The 19,031-nt window shown below is 27.0% G+C and overlaps 1 protein-coding gene across 1 annotated transcript; it reads left to right on the forward strand.

Annotated features, from left to right (window-relative positions):
• The first annotated feature begins 4,510 nt into the window (after positions 1 to 4,510).
• On the forward strand, positions 4,511 to 16,399 carry LOC111631122 (meiosis-specific with OB domain-containing protein-like). Its single transcript, XM_023375326.1, has 5 exons — positions 4,511 to 4,604; positions 4,798 to 4,984; positions 8,619 to 8,719; positions 11,413 to 11,465; positions 16,269 to 16,399. The coding sequence occupies exons 1-5, from the start codon at positions 4,597 to 4,599 to the stop codon at positions 16,382 to 16,384; spliced, it is 465 nt and encodes a 154-aa protein (XP_023231094.1). The 5' UTR covers positions 4,511 to 4,596; the 3' UTR covers positions 16,385 to 16,399.
• Positions 16,400 to 19,031: the final 2,632 nt, after the last annotated feature.

The raw sequence follows: 19,031 nt of genomic DNA on the forward strand, positions 1-19,031 counted from the left end.
ATCATAATTCTTATCACTTATAAAGATTACTCACTTTTTTAGTTCAGCAAAAAATGTAGATATTAATCTCTTCAGTATCTACAAAATGTATGTATTGAATAAATGTAAATTATTTATAAATAAAATTTAAAAGTTTTATGATCTCTTTTATTTCTAATAAACTGTAGATTATATAGAAAGAATGAAAAAAAACTGAGTTTTGTGTCATTAAACTTATTTAAACAAAAAATGACATATATTTGTACTTAATTGTCTCTTGCTCTCATTTTTAATGGTTACAAGTAAGCATAAGATTGCTGAGAGAACAAATCACACAGGAACACAGAATGAAGATAGAATTGTAGGTTTTATTAATAATGGAGAATATGCATTTCATTCTAAATTATATGTCTCTTATTGGTCCTCTTTATTTTACATCAAATTCTGTAATGTTTTTATAACCAGACTAAGTTTAATTATTTATTTAACTTAAATTTAAGAATTTAAGTTTATTAATTATTAATAAAAGGGTTTCCTGTACATTATATGATCCTTCTATTAATATTTTTATTTAAAACTCTTTACTGTTTATTTAATTTACAATTTACTTAGGTATTTTATAGTATATTAGAATTCAATTGACACTACTATAATCATAACACACATATAACTTTTGTCATCCAGGTAATATTGTGTCCATTATAACTTTATGTATATTTTTAATTATAATGTAAATTCTGTTTTTGTTAAATTTTTAACTATAACCAGACTATTGTAAAATAAAGAGGATATTGAGGGACATATAGTCCAAAATATATATTGTCCATTATTAAATTAATAAATTAATAAAGCTTGCAAGTCTATCTTTGTTGTGTGATTCTTCTCTCAGGCAATCTTATGCTTACACCTGACATATATTTACACTATGTATTAGTTGACATTTTGAGATAAGAAGCTGAATATATTTCGAAACTTCTGCTCCAACAAATTCTAAGAAATAATTTTTAAATCCAGTAAGAGAATTGTTCTCTATTATCTGTTTATTAAGGAAATTGTGAAAAGAAATCAGTATTTTCAATCTAGTGTGTTATGGCATTTCTATCAAACAAACTATATTTATTAAACAGAAATATCACACNACTGAAATCCAATTCTTTGCAATGATACATCAACAACTGCTGTAAATGATCAGGCTATGATTTGGAAATAATGATTATAAATTATAAATGAATTTGACACTAGAGGGAGGCATTAGGCACCAGCTTGTATTAAAATTAATAATTATAATTATTAATTAAATAATTTAGATTAAACTGGAAGAAAAGAATCAGCCCAAAGCGGGACTCAAACCCGCAACTCTCACTTACCGTGCAGACGCATTGCCAGTTGCGCTACCCAGACCTCTGGTCCAATCTCCTCTTTCAGTATATTTAACTATTTAACTGGCAAGGTGTCCACATAGTAAGTGGGAGTTGTGGGTTCGCATCCCACTTCAGGGTGATTCTTTTCTTCCAGTTTAATCTAAATTATTTAATTAAAAATTATAATTATTAATTTTAATATAAGATGGTGCCTAACGCCTCCCTCTAGTGTCAAATTCATTTATAATTTATAATCATTATTTCCAAATTATAGCCCGATCATTTACGGCAGTTGTTGATGTATCATTTTCCTCATTATTGAGAAGTGCTGAAATAATTTATCTGAAGCTCTACAGAAAATTTTTAAATATAAAAGGTTCTATGTATAATATAAAATTATATTATACAGTGCTGATGGAGACATTTTAATTATAATTATCAATTAAATTTTTTAAAAATTACAAAACTGTAATGTTTAAAATTAAATTATGATTATAATTATAATTTTCATAATTATTGAAAATTGCAATGTTATAAATTATATAAAACTTAAATATTTCTCTTATAATATTAATTATTAATTAAAAAGCATATAAAGCTGATTAATTAATGCATCTTTAACAGTGAATTTTTAGAATAATAATGTTTTCAACTCAATTAACATGCCATCCTCAGAAGTCAAAAGTGGAATTGAAATTCTAAAAATCCAACTGTTAATGGTGCATTAATTAATACAGCTAAATTATCACAGTAACTAATATGTCATTATTAATAATTATAAAAGAATAAGAAACATAATACAAACTAAATGTATTTAAAATTGTTAACATATTTTGATATTTATTTTAATGTTTACATTATGGTTTTAAACTATTACTATTGATTTATATCTTAAAATCACTAATGAATATTTTATTTCTCTAAATGATTTCAATGCTAATATTTACATATTTTTAAATACAATGCCTAAAATAATAATTAGAACATTGAAACAATAGATAAACAGATAATAATAATTAATTTTTACAAACTATTTTGATATTACTGAAACCTAAACTTCTAGAAAGTGTCACTGCATAATACCTCAAGAGTTTTGTTTTTCTGTTGAAAATGTACAAAAATGCAAATTTGACATATGTGAAAAAAGTGATTTTAGGAATATTGAATTATCATGTAAGAAAGAGCAAAATGTCAAAGACTGCCTGTATATTATAGGAATTCTTGTAAAAAATTTAATAATAAATGTAATTTAGAAATTTGGACTAATCTGTATATTTATAAAAATTAAACAAAAAACCATTAATTTGGACAGATCAACTTGCAACATTCAGTTATATGTGATTACTGAAATTGTCATAAAGTTATATTGATAGATAGAAGAGAAACTAACTCTCCAAATAGATTTTAAAATTTTGTTTAAAACTATAATTTATAAACTTTACACAATATAAAAATGTATTTAAAATTTTAAAAAAAACATGATTTCTTATTGTAAACTTTAAAATTTCCAATAGTCCTTCCAAATATTACTTTGAATACTATTACTTGGAATCTGCTTGGACTAATAGTGTTTTAATTGTACAGTACAGTAGAGCGTCGTTTATCCAAATCAATTGGGGATTGGGGTTGTTCGGATAACCGATTATGTACGAAAAAATATATTAACCTATCCCGTGTTGAAATTTTTCTCTGTTGCATGTCGCTTCGCGTTGAATTTTCGTTGATGTTAAGCTTAACTTAAACTTTTTTAAATAATAATCGTGGCTATTGTATCGTTAAAAATGATTTCTTTATGTTTTACAAACGAAATAAATACATTGAAAAATATAAAAACAAATAAAAATTATACTTTAGGCCGACTGGAATTCTTTCGGATAACCGACGCTCTACTGTACAGTGATACCCCGAACTTATGCGATAGGTGGGACCGAGCTATAACCGCGTAAGTCGAATTTGCGTAAGTCAGGGTATAATTTCGCATATAAATACATACAAATAATTTTTAATTGGGGCCAGAGACTAAAGAAAACAATAATTTAGAAAAAAATGTTTAATAAAATCTTAGATAATACGTATGTATAACAAATTATATTATTACACAATTTTCCACATTTACTTGATTATCACACCATAATTTTAACATCGTTTCCATCTCAGAGATAATACTGTGACGTTTACGAATGATGTTTGAATTTAAAGATTGAGCATTTTTTACAGCTTCGAGAATTTTTTCTTTATCTTTTATAGTTGTTCTGACCATCGATTCCGATAGATCAAACTTCTTTGCCAATTCACAAATTTTCATTTTTGTATCGAAGTCTTTAATTAATAATGTTAACCTTACATTCCAAAGATAAAGTTTTTCTTTTCTTGTTTGATGGAGAAGAATCAGTTCTACTTCGTTCAGATGACATAGTAGAGTCTCTCGAGTCTCTGCAGATATAACAAACACAGAAATAAATAACACAAAATAAATTGTAGCTGTATGTCGATTCCGCGCGACACGTCTGAACATTTAAGCCGAACAATAGTGTGGGGGGAGTGAGTAATCGAGAGCTGCGTGGCGCTCAAACAAAAGACAAATCGACGAGATTTGAAAATCGCGTAACTCCGGGTTCGCGTAAGTTGAGGTATTATGTAAGTCGCGATTGTATATGAAATTATGAAATATTAAAAACAAAGCATTTTGGATGCAATCTTCTGCTACCGACATTTGCTTCAGAAAAGAAAAAAGCGACAAATGAAACTAAGCGACTTTATCATAAAAAACATGAATTTCAAAAGAGCTTTGATGTTCATCACAAAAAATAAACTTTAAATTTCTACGTGCACATGTTTATGTGGTATTTAACATATATTATTATGCAAATTAATACAAAAATAACTTAAAATTAAAGTAAAATTTGTTTTATTTTTGGTTGCATGTTCCCCTTTCCCTATTTACTCTATGTTAAAATGATCTTGTTTAATGCTGTTTTGTTTAGCGCTTTGTCATCTAGGAATACATCCCCATGTTAAGCATGGTCTTACTGTATTATATTTATTTAAAAGCTTTTATACTGTATTTGTACATGTATTTATGTTTTAAATATGTAGTATATATTAATTTTACAAATTTGTTTTTTTAAAAAGCAAACAATGATTTCAAACAAACATAATTTTTTTTTGATAGAACATTCAGCAATTTAACAAATAAAACTGGATTAAGCAGAGTTTTGATTAACATGGGTTCAGATTAACAAGATTGCACTATACTATGATCTAGTCAGTTAAAATTAACATTTTTGCATTTTTGTATAAGTAAATTGTGTTAATTGTTTTTTACCTTTTTTTTACATGAAAAATATATTGTTATTCAAAAAATATAAGTATTAAAATGATTAGTATATAATAATAATAATATGTTAATTAAAATTATATTCAATATCATAATTGTTATTATTATTTTTTATTTCAGTCCCTTCCATTTAAATATTAGTGCTAAATATAGTGAAGTAAATATATGTTTTGAAGCACAAGAAAAATATGATTGTTTAATCCATATTCCAACAAAATTTAATCAATATTATAATTTGGTTGATATCATTAACAATGGACAAAATATTGATGGAAAACATGTTAATCTTTTGGTTGGATTAAAATCTGTAAGTGGTTTTTTTTTATTTCTTTATATTTTGTTGTTATCATCATCATCGTCCTCATAAATTTTAACTACAGTCAACCCACTATAACACTGTTGATAATTTTGTTTTATATGAATTCCATGTTGTACGAGTCACTTAGATTTTACAAATACGTGAACCGTTCACAGCCTAGCACATGTATTTGTAAAATCTAAGTGGCCCGTACAACATGGAATTCATATAAAACGGAATTATCAACAGTGTTATAGGGGGGTCGAGTGTATTATCATAATTCTTATCACTTATAAAGATTACTCACTTTTTTAGTTCAGCAAAAAATGTAGATATTAATCTCTTCAGTATCTACAAAATGTATGTATTGAATAAATGTAAATTATTTATAAATAAAATTTAAAAGTTTTATGATCTCTTTTATTTCTAATAAACTGTAGATTATATAGAAAGAATGAAAAAAAACTGAGTTTTGTGTCATTAAACTTATTTAAACAAAAAATGACATATATTTGTACTTAATTGTCTCTTGCTCTCATTTTTAATGGTTACAAGTAAGCATAAGATTGCTGAGAGAACAAATCACACAGGAACACAGAATGAAGATAGAATTGTAGGTTTTATTAATAATGGAGAATATGCATTTCATTCTAAATTATATGTCTCTTATTGGTCCTCTTTATTTTACATCAAATTCTGTAATGTTTTTATAACCAGACTAAGTTTAATTATTTATTTAACTTAAATTTAAGAATTTAAGTTTATTAATTATTAATAAAAGGGTTTCCTGTACATTATATGATCCTTCTATTAATATTTTTATTTAAAACTCTTTACTGTTTATTTAATTTACAATTTACTTAGGTATTTTATAGTATATTAGAATTCAATTGACACTACTATAATCATAACACACATATAACTTTTGTCATCCAGGTAATATTGTGTCCATTATAACTTTATGTATATTTTTAATTATAATGTAAATTCTGTTTTTGTTAAATTTTTAACTATAACCAGACTATTGTAAAATAAAGAGGATATTGAGGGACATATAGTCCAAAATATATATTGTCCATTATTAAATTAATAAATTAATAAAGCTTGCAAGTCTATCTTTGTTGTGTGATTCTTCTCTCAGGCAATCTTATGCTTACACCTGACATATATTTACACTATGTATTAGTTGACATTTTGAGATAAGAAGCTGAATATATTTCGAAACTTCTGCTCCAACAAATTCTAAGAAATAATTTTTAAATCCAGTAAGAGAATTGTTCTCTATTATCTGTTTATTAAGGAAATTGTGAAAAGAAATCAGTATTTTCAATCTAGTGTGTTATGGCATTTCTATCAAACAAACTATATTTATTAAACAGAAATATCACACTTTAAATACATAAAAATAATTTGTGAATTATTTTTATAAAATAGTTTTATGTAATTTTATTTTCTAACAGAAATACTAGTTTAGATAATAAATTATACATTCGTTTTTTTAATCAAATACAATAATAATGTTTTAGATAATAATATACAATAAACATATTTTATATGATTGAAGTTAGAATACATCAGTGTATCAAAAATTAACTTTTCCTAATTGTTTTCAGGGGATGATGCAGGTAATTATGTAAATGTCATTTACAAGATTCCACATGTCTTCTGTTCATGCACTAGTCAAGGCATCATCTGATGCCATGACTAGTGCATGGCTGACCTGGGCAACAGATTTATTAATGTTTTGAGTAACATGGCTAAAGCGATTATTGAGTATATACAAAAAAGGAAATATGGGACACAATTTGATTTTTGTGGGCAAAGGAGATTTTGCCACGTGAGCTTCATTAGGAGATGGCAAATATGTATGGAAATGCTGAAATGTCTGTGAAGAAAGTGCAATTTTGGTTATGATTCTGGAAGGATCAGCTTGTGTGATCAAGAAGGATGCAGTCATTCATCAACTTTAATTGAGCTCATCATTCACTGTGTGGATAAAGCTGTATGAGCAAACAGCATAAACAAAATGAAGAACATGTTCAGCTGTTCATATGGGACATTGTCCGTGGTATTCAGGTTTTCACAAAGCCCAGCTGGTGGGTCTCTAGGCAGCTTTTTGCATGTTGAAAACACTTGCAAATAGATCTGTCTTTGGAACACCAGTATCATTATACAAAAGAACAAAAATTTTTCAGTTCCATTGTCATTGAGATGAAATATGAGTCCATCACGTCCAACTTAAAACCAAAAAGGAATCCATGACATGAAAGTATTCATCATCTCCTATCAAGAAGTTTTAAATATCAACAAATGCTGGAAAAGTTTTGGCAAATGTCTTTTAGGACATTTTGAAGTGAATGCCAATGCTTCTTTGGAAGCACTATCTCATTTGAAGGAGGTAATTCATCACAAGAGGCCATTTCTGTCCCATGGTGTTATGTTTCATAGCATTTCACGTCTGCATATTGCCAAAGACATAGTTGCATTGCTACAGAAATGGAAGTGGGAAGTTTTAGCCCATCCTCCCCACAACCCAGACTTTGCCTGTTCAGACTTCTATTTTTTCCCTCAACTCATGAAATAAAACATCCTGAGGGGAACATTATCAGTCAGAAGATAAGATGCAACAGAATAATCTGGAAATAACTATATCAGTCTTTGGAACCAGAAGTTTCTGCACAGACAGAGAACAAATGGTAGTGCACTGGGATAAATACCTCTACAAGAATGGCAATTATGTTGAAGACTAGAGGACAACTAGCTGTTTCAAAAGTGCCATGTCATTTAATTGTAAATGCTCATGTCAATAAATAAAAAAGTGGGAAAGTTAATTTTTGATACATCCACATATTTGCTATAATTTGTTTTATTTTTAAGAAAATTTTTTGACTGCTTTTTTTGGTATGTATTACTAACTCAATAATCATAATATATACAAGTCCAAACATTAAAATAAGACAGTTTTTCTGTTTTATCTAAATAAATTTAATAATTAGGAATATATAATGAAGCATAAAAGTTTATAGATATTAATCATTAAATACTTACGTAAAAAGTTCATGATACAATTAATTAATTAGAATAATTGTTTATACATCATTTTATATTATTAAAAAAACAATAATTAAACAAAATATCTAATCTATTAGTTTTACAATACAAGTATAGTCAAGTATAGAAAAAATAAAGCTTTTACTTGTAAAGTTAGTTTAATGATGACCATATCAAGTATTTAGTAATATGATAAAAGAACTGAAAAGTAAAAAATATGAACCTGGTGCGAGAATTATGATGATAAATAAAAATGGATTATAAAAATTATCTATAAACTACTGAAGAATTAATTAAACTATTTTATTTACTGTTAAATATATCCATTATATAAAAGCAGTCCTTCTAAAAAGCTAAAAAATAAGACAAATATTCTCAAGTATTTATTTTCTAATTTTTATGTAAAATGTTCAAAAAAATGTATGTATTACATGGAAAACATTGAACACATTAAACAAATTGTATTGCTGTTATGATTTAACTGTCTTCATATATATTAAATTAAATTTTTAGAAATTTGGAAGAATTTTTTAAAATAAAAACTTTATTTCATTCTTTGAATCTTTTAATATATTTTTTTTAATATATTTAGTTAGGAATTCCACAAAATATTACAACAAAAGATGGAAGAAACTTAAGAAAAGTTAATCTTACTGTTTTTGATCAAACTTATTCTTCTTTCATCATCACAATGTAATTATTTTAATATATAATTTGTTTTAAGTATTATTTAATTACAAGAAAAATATACATTTTAAATTTTAAAATCACAACTATTTCCAAAATCTTTTTGTATTCTTGAAATTAATTTCAAAGTAAACAAAAAATTAAAATCCATAATAGCTACAGTATGATACGTTTTTAATATCTTACTATAGCTATTAAGCATTTTAATTTTAAAAATGTATAGTATTTTTATCAATAAAAGTAAACCAGACAATTTTTTTCTTTTTGATCATTAAAATTCAAATATATATTTACCTTACAACAGATAATGTTTCAAACTAAATATTAAACTATATATACTGTTTTAAATAATAATTTGAAATAATCTCTGCATTAGCAATGAATTTACAAAGGAAGTATTAATGTAGAATATTAATATTTTTATGTATTTATTCATTGTTAGTACATTATTTCTAATGTATTAATATTAAAGATCAATTTGTGGTTTGTGGCAACTTTATAAATAGTAATTATTTTTCATTTAGAGTAAAAGAAGGTAAAAACCTTATTAAATAATAAATCATAAGTAAATTATACAAAAACAAAAATACAGTAAAACTTCTCTAACTAGAAGCTCCAAGGGGCAGGAAAAACTTCAAGTTACAGACAATTCAAGTAAGAGAACAATAGAGTAAAAAATGCTTATTCTGAATATGTTTGTATTTTTACTTCTCTTACATTATATAAAGAATCTTTGATAGTGTTTCTTTTTTTTTTTTTTTTTTTTTTGTTTTTGTTTTAAACAGCCCGTGTAATGCCTTTCAGCAAAATGTTCAATGTAACTAACGGAATTGAACAGTTTTGCAGGTACAGTACATTTTGTTGAGCTAAAGAGAGAGGACCTCTCACTTTTGACTGGAACACTGTCTGAAAATTTTATGGAAATCCTATAATTAGGATCACTTTAGATAGAATAAATATTAAAATTTGAGTTAGGGAAGTTAAAATTAACATAAATTAGCATTGGGGAACCATGAAAAACTTTGACTTGGAGAAAATTTGTGTTAAGAAATTAAATTTCTTAACTGAAATTTTGGAGACGTTAAATCATCTATGTTATTCTATTGAGACCTATCAAGTGCTTCATTTTCTTCAAGTTAAAGAAATATTCAAGTTACAGATGTTTTAGAGTAAAGTTAGCAAAGTTTTACTAACAATTATTGCTATATATCAGGTTTGTTGTAGATGTTTATATTTAGAAGTTTTACTGTATTACTTTTTTAAAACTCAATAATATATGTATACAGATACAAATACAAAACATTGCTTTATTGGAACAAAACTATATGAACTCCAAGTTCTTTTGAATCTACAGATAAATCTTCAGGATCTTTTAAGAAGGATTTATAACAAATATGGACAATCTTTCTATGATAAAGGGCATTGGTGAAGATTTAATTTTTTGGGTCTTTATGTGAGCACAACAATAAAGGCTTTCCTACGAACTTATGGCATCTTTAGAGACCTCCTGAGTACTGATATTACCCATTTTAAATATTTTGTAATTTAGTGTAATGTACAATTGTATAATTTGTTTCCTAATCTTTTGACCCCTTCTTGACAAAATGGGTCCCAGTTGACTATCTATTGTATTTCCTATGGTATGATATGCATCTATGGTAGCACCATCACTGATAAAGGACCTTGTGGTATTGCTTTGTATCTAACTTATACAGTATCTAAATATATAATAGATTTATAGATCAATATATAATATATTACTTTAGATATATATATATATATCTAATACTATACTATATCTAATACTTTAGATATATATATATATCTAAAGTATTAGATATAGTATAGTATTAGATATATATATATATATCTAAAGTAATATATTATATATTGATCTATAAATCTATTATATATTTAGATACTGTATAAGTTAGATACAAAGCAATACCACAAGGTCCTTTATCAGTGATGGTGCTACCATAGATGCATATCATACCATAGGAAATACAATAGATAGTCAACTGGGACCCATTTTGTCAAGAAGGGGTCAAAAGATTAGGAAACAAATTATACAATTGTACATTACACTAAATTACAAAATATTTAAAATGGGTAATATCAGTACTCAGGAGGTCTCTAAAGATGCCATAAGTTCGTAGGAAAGCCTTTATTGTTGTGCTCACATAAAGACCCAAAAAATTAAATCTTCACCAATGCCCTTTATCATAGAAAGATTGTCCATATTTGTTATAAATCCTTCTTAAAAGATCCTGAAGATTTATCTGTAGATTCAAAAGAACNTTATTTATTAATAAACAAATCAGATTTAAACATTTCTGTAATACTCTTCTTGTCTAGCCTTGATATATACTTGATAGCACTATTTTGGCCTCTTTATTCCTAGACTTTTTACACTGTCACTGGACACAAGTGACTGATGAGGGACTTAAGGTTCGAAATGCATACATTTTGGGAAAATAAAGTGATTTTCTAAGGCTGATCTTGTGTCCAGTAAAAGTGTAGTAAGTCTAGGAATAAAGAGGCTAACATACTGCTCACAAGTATAAATTTAAATGTTTATTTTCAGCATTAGAAATTACATATATTCATATTCCATTTGACTCATTAAAATAGGATTTTTAAAAGTAATAACTGATTATAATTTTTTAAAACTAATTAATTCAAATTGATTTTGCTAGATGGGATGATGCTGTAATTCATTTTGCACAGAAATGGAACCAATCAAATTGTAGTAAGTAAAAACCTTTACTTAAAATTAATATATCTTTGAACTCAGTTATAATGTCTTTGAAGGGACTAGCAATTTTTTGTCATTATAACTGAGTATCATTATGTGTGGAGTCTTAATTTCAGTCCAATATAAATGTGCAAGTGTGCTTAAGAATTTACTATAAAATGTATTCTAATTTAACATGTATACACTACTGTATATATAAAAGTGAAAACTAAATGTTTAATTAAACATTCATTGAGTATGGCTTCTAAAAAAAACTATTATATAAGCTTTATTGAATATACAAGTAAAAACGGAAGTAAGTAGAAAAAGAAAAGAAGAAAAAGTGAGACAGTTTTCTAGAGATAACAACATACAAAACACAAATCACAGTACAAGTGGCATGCCAACAGAAAAAGTCAATCACTCACAAAAATGAAGCAAGCTGGTTCAAAGTATGAAGAAGTAAATATGCATAATACACCAATCATGATCTATGTTGAAATAAACATATATGACATTCAGCATGCAGTACAAAAAACAAACAGTTTAAAGACTCATAATACAGATAATTTCATAACTTCTGGTACAAAACATTTGCATCCCTGTAGAGGAATAGCTAAACATTTACACACACAATCAACAATCCATAATATATGCTAAAAGTCTTTACGTAGGGCATTACATACATGAAACCCAAAATTAGACACCAAAGACCATATGCAATGCATACCAGACTCATGCCTCTCTATACTCTACAAAAATATTCACTTCATCATCACAAACAACATAACATAATATAAATATCTCATAGAACAACATAACATTTTCATAGAGTAACAAAAAGGCTGTTGTAGAAACTACATGGAATGTAAGGAACAATTAGTTTGTAGATTTAGTCATTCTACAACAAACATACAGACAACAAAGAACCTATGTATAGTGTACAGTACATAGTTTATAGGAAGACAATTGATAGCATCCCATGCTTATCATTATTGCATATACTATAGCTATGCCAAATGATTGCCAGATTACATCAGGCTATGATAATGCTACTGTCTAATAATTAAATTGATGAGTTTATCAAGAGACAATACCATTAGGCATCATCTCTTGATAAACTCTGGGCCAAATTGACATTTAATTATTAGATAGTAGCATTATTATAGCCTGATGTAAACCAAAAATTAAGGATGCACCGATAAGCAAAATGGCCGATTACCGATTAATCGGCCATGCATTATCGGCCGATACCGATTAATCGGCCGATTAGTGTTAATAATTTATTGCATTAATTAATAGTATGAGATCCTGGAGTTAATTATACGGTTAATTATAATGTGGAAAAAACCCATTTTTCTCCACCTGGTATTTCCATCTCCCTTGGGTTAGGTAAACAAGAGATGATCGAATATCCTCGCAAAATCAACAATCTCTTCCTTTGTTTCTAAAATAAATCTCAATACTTAATTGTTGACGCATGGAAACTTCGACATTGTTTAAAAAGCTGAAGTGTTTCTGTGTTTAACAGAAACAAAATATATTTCTTTAACCGCTGATATTTGGACAACAACTACAAACAATTCTCCTTTTTTAAGTGTAACAGTCCACTGGTTGAAGGATGATTTTCAGCAGGAAAGACCTGTTTTGCAAATTGTTTCCTTTGAAGGTTCCCACACAGCTACACGAATTAGTGAACAGTTAAAAATTGTTCTTGAACACTATAAGTTGACAAGTGATAAGATATTCTTAGTACTAAGAGATTCTGCAGCAAATCTGGTAGCTGGAATTAGGAATTGCAACTTAGAAGCATTATCGTGCTTTATACATACGCTGCAGCTGACACTAAACGAATGCATATTTTCTAAACAAGATGTGAAAATTATTATCACAATTAATAGAAATATTGTCACACATTTTAATCATTCTGCTGTAGCTGTAATCAAATTGGAAGATTTGCAAGAAAAATTAGGTTTGCAGAAACACAAATTAATTCAAGTTGTGCCTACTCGCTGGAATTCTACATACTACATGTTGGAACAGCAAAAGGCCCTTGTCAGATATGCTATAGATAATAAAATTCCTACGTTGAGCCCATATCAGTGGTCTCTCGTTGAAAAAATTGTTCTACTTGTAAAATCATTCAAAGAAATTACTGTGGAAAGCCAGCAAACTGGAAGCCACTTCATCTTCAATAATTCCCACAATAGAGACTCTGAAATTATTCTTATCAAAAGCAAAGATCAGTAGTTCCTTTAGTGGCATTAATACCACAACAAAAGAACTAGAAAATCCAATAAAAAAAAAAGATCTTCAGCATATATAGAATACAGGTCTTTATGCTTGTCATTTTTTATTAGATTCAAAATGAAATTTCAAAAAGAAAATATGGTAGAGGAAATCTCAATAAGAATTAAATTCTGAAGCTTCTACTTCTGGAGGTGATCAAGATGGAAGTGAATTTCAAATTTTTTCTGATTTATTTGATGAATTAAACAAAAATAAAATAAGCTTCTGGTAAACAAAATAATGAAGAATAGCATGTTTTTAAAAAGAAAGAAAAAACGAGACTAACAAACGTTTCGATCAAGAATTAGAAACATATTTACATTTATCCCTTAAACAAAGACATAGTGACATATTTTTGTGGTGGAAAAGTTCAAAAGAACTTTTTCCTAATTTGAGCAAAATAGCTATGAAATATGCCTCAGCATCTTCCATTGAAAGTGAAAAAATTTTCAGCACTGGAGGTAACATTTATGAGCCGGCAAAAACTAGGTTATGCCCTGAAAATGATGAAATTTCCATGTTTTTGCATTACAATTTAAGGGTTTTACAGTTTAAATATTAAATTTTTATTTGTTTTATATGTTTAAACTTTAAACTTATAAAATAAAAAAAAAATTTAATTTTTCTTTTTAACCTATTCAATACTTTTTCTTATGTAAAGTTTAAACTTTATATTATACGTTATATTATACAGTACTTATAATATGTATCGATAAAAGAAATAATTTGAATAGTAAAATTTTTTAAATATTCAGTTTGTCATGTAATACGTAATAAATATATAACAGAAATTTATTAGTTTTTATTACTAGCATTGTACGTAACATTCTAACAAAAATACCAAAATGTAAAATTGGCCGATTATCGAAACCGATTAATCGGGGGGAATGGCCGATACCGATTAATCGGCTATGTGGCCGATACGGCCAATTACCGATTACTTACCGATTAATCGGTGCACCCTTACCAAAAATCATTTGGATTACTCTAAAAATCAGGATAATGGATGTAAACACTACATTTATACAAAATACATCCAATATTCATTACATTTTTAGAAAATTGATGCAATGCTGGAGCACCTACAACAACACTACACCTCAGACTTCGTGATACGTACATCAAAACAAATCAATGGCAAGGCAAAGATTTATTGGTTTTGTCTGAACTTAAACCAACTGTCCAATAGGTTAAACAACACAGTGCATATGGACAACATAAAACTAACAAACAAGCACAGTTAAATCACCTATTAGAAATTACACACTCTTATTTCATTAACATTCAAATGAAGTTTGACCTAGACAAAAAACATTTAAAATAGAAAAAAGAACTTTGAAGAAAGATAATTTTGTACTCAGAGATAGAGATGTCATTGAATCCATGGATAAGGCTAAAGTTTAACTTCTTTTTGGAAATAGTATTTTACTTTGTTAACATCGTGTTTTCTCACTAGCTTTGGTGAATCTATTGTCACTCAGCCTAATTTATTCATTTATGTCTAAAATGGCTGAGTTGTAAGGATATTAAGTCTTAATTCTTATCCACTAGCTTTTCTTTTTATATAGAGTCTATCAACATCTCTTTGGGTGATGTATCATTATGAAAGTAAAGCTCTTTCTGTATTATTGATTTATCTTTTCAATATTTATTCTTTAACCATTCCAGTCAACTATTTTGAAGCTAGTACATTTATGATTTACAATTACAGCTTATTACTATTAAGATATTGATAACTATAATTTTATTCTTTAAGTTTAGTTCTGTCATAAGAATTAGATAGACTTAGCATTAATACTCTTTCAGAATTTTCTTTTTTATTGTTATCAATCCCATTACTTTATTCCACATCCACATACTTGTAATTCTCATAATTCTTATTACTATCCAGCTGTCTAGTTTTTTGTGCTCCATGTTTACAAACTGCTATAATATGCTTGTCTAGGTCAAATACAATTTTTATATTAATACTCACCCAATATCTTGAAAATATTTTTAAAATTACATCATGGTGTCAGTTTTACACATTTTCTTAAAAATATTTGGATTCATATTTCTCTAGATAGCAACTGAGACATTTGTTACAAAACACTCAATCTTCTTATCTTCAATGTAATAATATTGTATCTTTATATTGCTCTATTATTTTCTTTTGTCTTAGTTCAGACAATGTTGATTATTTACCATATAGAACAGTCTTAGACTTTGTCCTTGATTAGAAATTATATAATGATTTGTAAACATTTTTTTTATATATGAGGATTTTGCATATTAGCAACTTGGGATAGCTCAGTTTGTGCCCTATTAGACACAGAATTGTTTAATGTAAAGAGTGATTCTGTTAACACTATTTTTATGGCTTATTTCTCCAGATGAAGAAATAAGCCATAAAAATTTGTTGTGTTAAAAAATAAAGATTAGTTAGATTTTATTAATTTATTTATTATTCATAATTTCTCTAATATATAATTTTAATTTATTGTAATAGATAATTATTTTTATTAAAATATGTATATTGTTTTTTTGTAGTTTTATTTATCAGTGATATTAAAGTTAATTATAATAAACATATGAAACAAATGATTGGTACTGTTGATGGATTAACTGTTTTTACTCCAAATCCAGGTATTATTTTTCTAAAATAATTATCAATAAATTCAAGTAATGTAATTAATTTGCAAATATTAACAATTTTTTACTATTATCACTAAAATTAACCCTTCTCAGTCTAATTTTTTCAGGTTGATCTTCCAAAATGTGTCAAATTTTTTATTAGTGATATTTGATACATAATTAATTTTTATGAAAAATATGCAAAAAAATTAGCTCCTACACATTTTTTTTCTAAAAGTAAAATAATTTTATTTATTTATATTTATATTATTTTATTAATAATTTTAATTATTTACTTTAATTATTTTTATTTACTTTAATTATTATTATTTGTTTAATAATAATTATTAATAATATTTACAAATAAAATAATTTTATTTATTTGTTTGAGGAAAAAAACTATCAAAAATAATTTACATACACTTTGAGATTCAAAATGAAACTAATTTTCCTGCCAAAAAACAGCAAAAGAATTTCTGTAACATAATACCATCTATTTGAGAAATAGTGAAATAAACATAAAACATCAATGAACACATCAGAGACATTAAAATAAAAGTTTCTAGAGCATTTTTCACAATTAACATATGACACATCAAAACCAAAAAAGCTATCACTGTATATAGACATATGAGATGTGGCAATAACTGAGAAATGGTAAAATATCATTAGAGATATTCTATATTGTAAAAAGAGAAGGCACTGAGGTCGGCGTTATGTGTGATTTTTCTTTAATCGCTAGTATTTTCAACGAACATATAGTCGTCGTCATCAGGTGAATTACCGAAGTGTTCGACTTGTGGTTTTATGTTTTTGTTAACCAGCATTTCTACCCTGTTTGCTGTGTGGACATTGATAATAATAATAATATATAAACTCTATCTACTGAAAGAATTAAACGGAAATATTTCCGTTTAATTCTTTTGGTAATTCGCCTGATGACGACGACTATATGTTTGTCAAAAGTACTAGCGATTAAAGAAAAACGCACACATAATGCCGACCTCAGTGCTTCTCTTTTTACAATATAGTATTTTGGTGTGATCGTCAGCATATTGATCACTAAGAGATATTCTATTGAGTTAAATAGAAAATTTTCTAGATTTTTGAAGAAAACTTCAAAACTTTATATTTCATTAATTATTTTATTTTAAAAAATATATATATGTAATTTTAAAACCTTCAAAAGGAAAGGTAATTTAAAAAATACAATAAAATTACTCTGATCTTAACAACAGTCCTTGTCATTAATATTGATTATATGTACTGTACATACACTAAATGCATTTTGAACTGTATATTCTAACAGTACCTCTTCAGTAATAAGCAACACAAAAATATGAACATGTAAAAAATATGTATCTTTCTAATAATTGGAAAATGATAGAAAATAGCTTACTTAACCTTCACGTAGAAGATTATATAATAAAGCTTATAAATTTCTGTTATATTAATAATTATTTTGAGATAAGTGTGTCTATCTAGCTTTTTCTCAGCAATATTAGTTACTTATACTAATAAACACACCTGGTTTATATCTGCCGAGTTTTTCCTTTATTCCAAACATTTTCAGCCTATTTGGATAGGCCATATTCAGGCTTTTACATTCATCATTCTAATGGAACCATTTCTTTGAATTTCATTTGAATTTGAACTTTTAACAACTTATGTATATACAAGAGTAAATAAATAGCTAACAATAATATCAAAACATGTTGCAAGTTAACAAAAACATGAAAAACATAAATTAAAAATAAATAAAAAATAAAAAGTTGCAACATGTTTTGATATTATTGTTAGCTATTTATTTACTCTTGTATATACATAAGTTGTTAAAAGTTCATATTCAAATGAAATTTGAACAAATGGTTCCATTAGAATGATGAATGTAAAAGCCTGAAGATGGTCTATCCAAATAGGCTGAAAACGTTCGGAATAAAGAAAAAACTTGGCAGATATAAATCAGGTGTGTTTATTAGTATAAGAGATCAGTGTGTTCACATTTTTATGTTACTTACTTTGTGTTCCTAGTACTGAAGAGGAACTGTTAGAAAATACACTTTGAAATGCATTTAGTGTAAGTACATATCTCTGATGTTAGTAAAAAGGACCGTTGATAAGATCAGAGTAATTGTATTATATTTTTTAAATTACCTTTCCTTTTGAAGGTTTTAAAATTATATATATATACAGTCGATCCCCCTATAAGACAGTAGATACGTACCGTTCTTTATGAATCAATTTTGTAGGAATCGCAGCCAATCACAGCTCGACACAGCTCTTTACGGACTATGGCTATTTGAAAGGTTTTCTTCCATAAAATTAATAGATTCTAGACTAATCCGACTCAACATTTCCAAAATACATATATTTTTTTTGGAAATAATCTGTATAAACTACGCTATAAACAAAAAATTGTAGGATTACTTACCGAGTGTGCACCATTCGACATCGCCGTTGCTCAAGCTTGTTTTCGTCGTGGAACAGCACAGCAAACCGCGGCCGCAATTTCTGATGTTATTTTTCTGCGAAAACTTCGCTGAACTCTGGAGACATCATTAATATAAATAATTTTAATCGCCATTGAATAAGAAATGTTTCTTTCACAAGAAATGTATAAAATTACAGTACTGTATTAGACTTACGGTACCTAATTTACATACTGTACAGACGATAGTT

The sequence above is a fragment of the Centruroides sculpturatus genome, unplaced genomic scaffold (genome assembly GCF_000671375.1).
Source record: "Centruroides sculpturatus isolate CEXI.00-Female unplaced genomic scaffold, Cexi_2.0 scaffold550, whole genome shotgun sequence".
Taxonomy (NCBI): Eukaryota; Metazoa; Arthropoda; class Arachnida; order Scorpiones; family Buthidae; genus Centruroides; species Centruroides sculpturatus.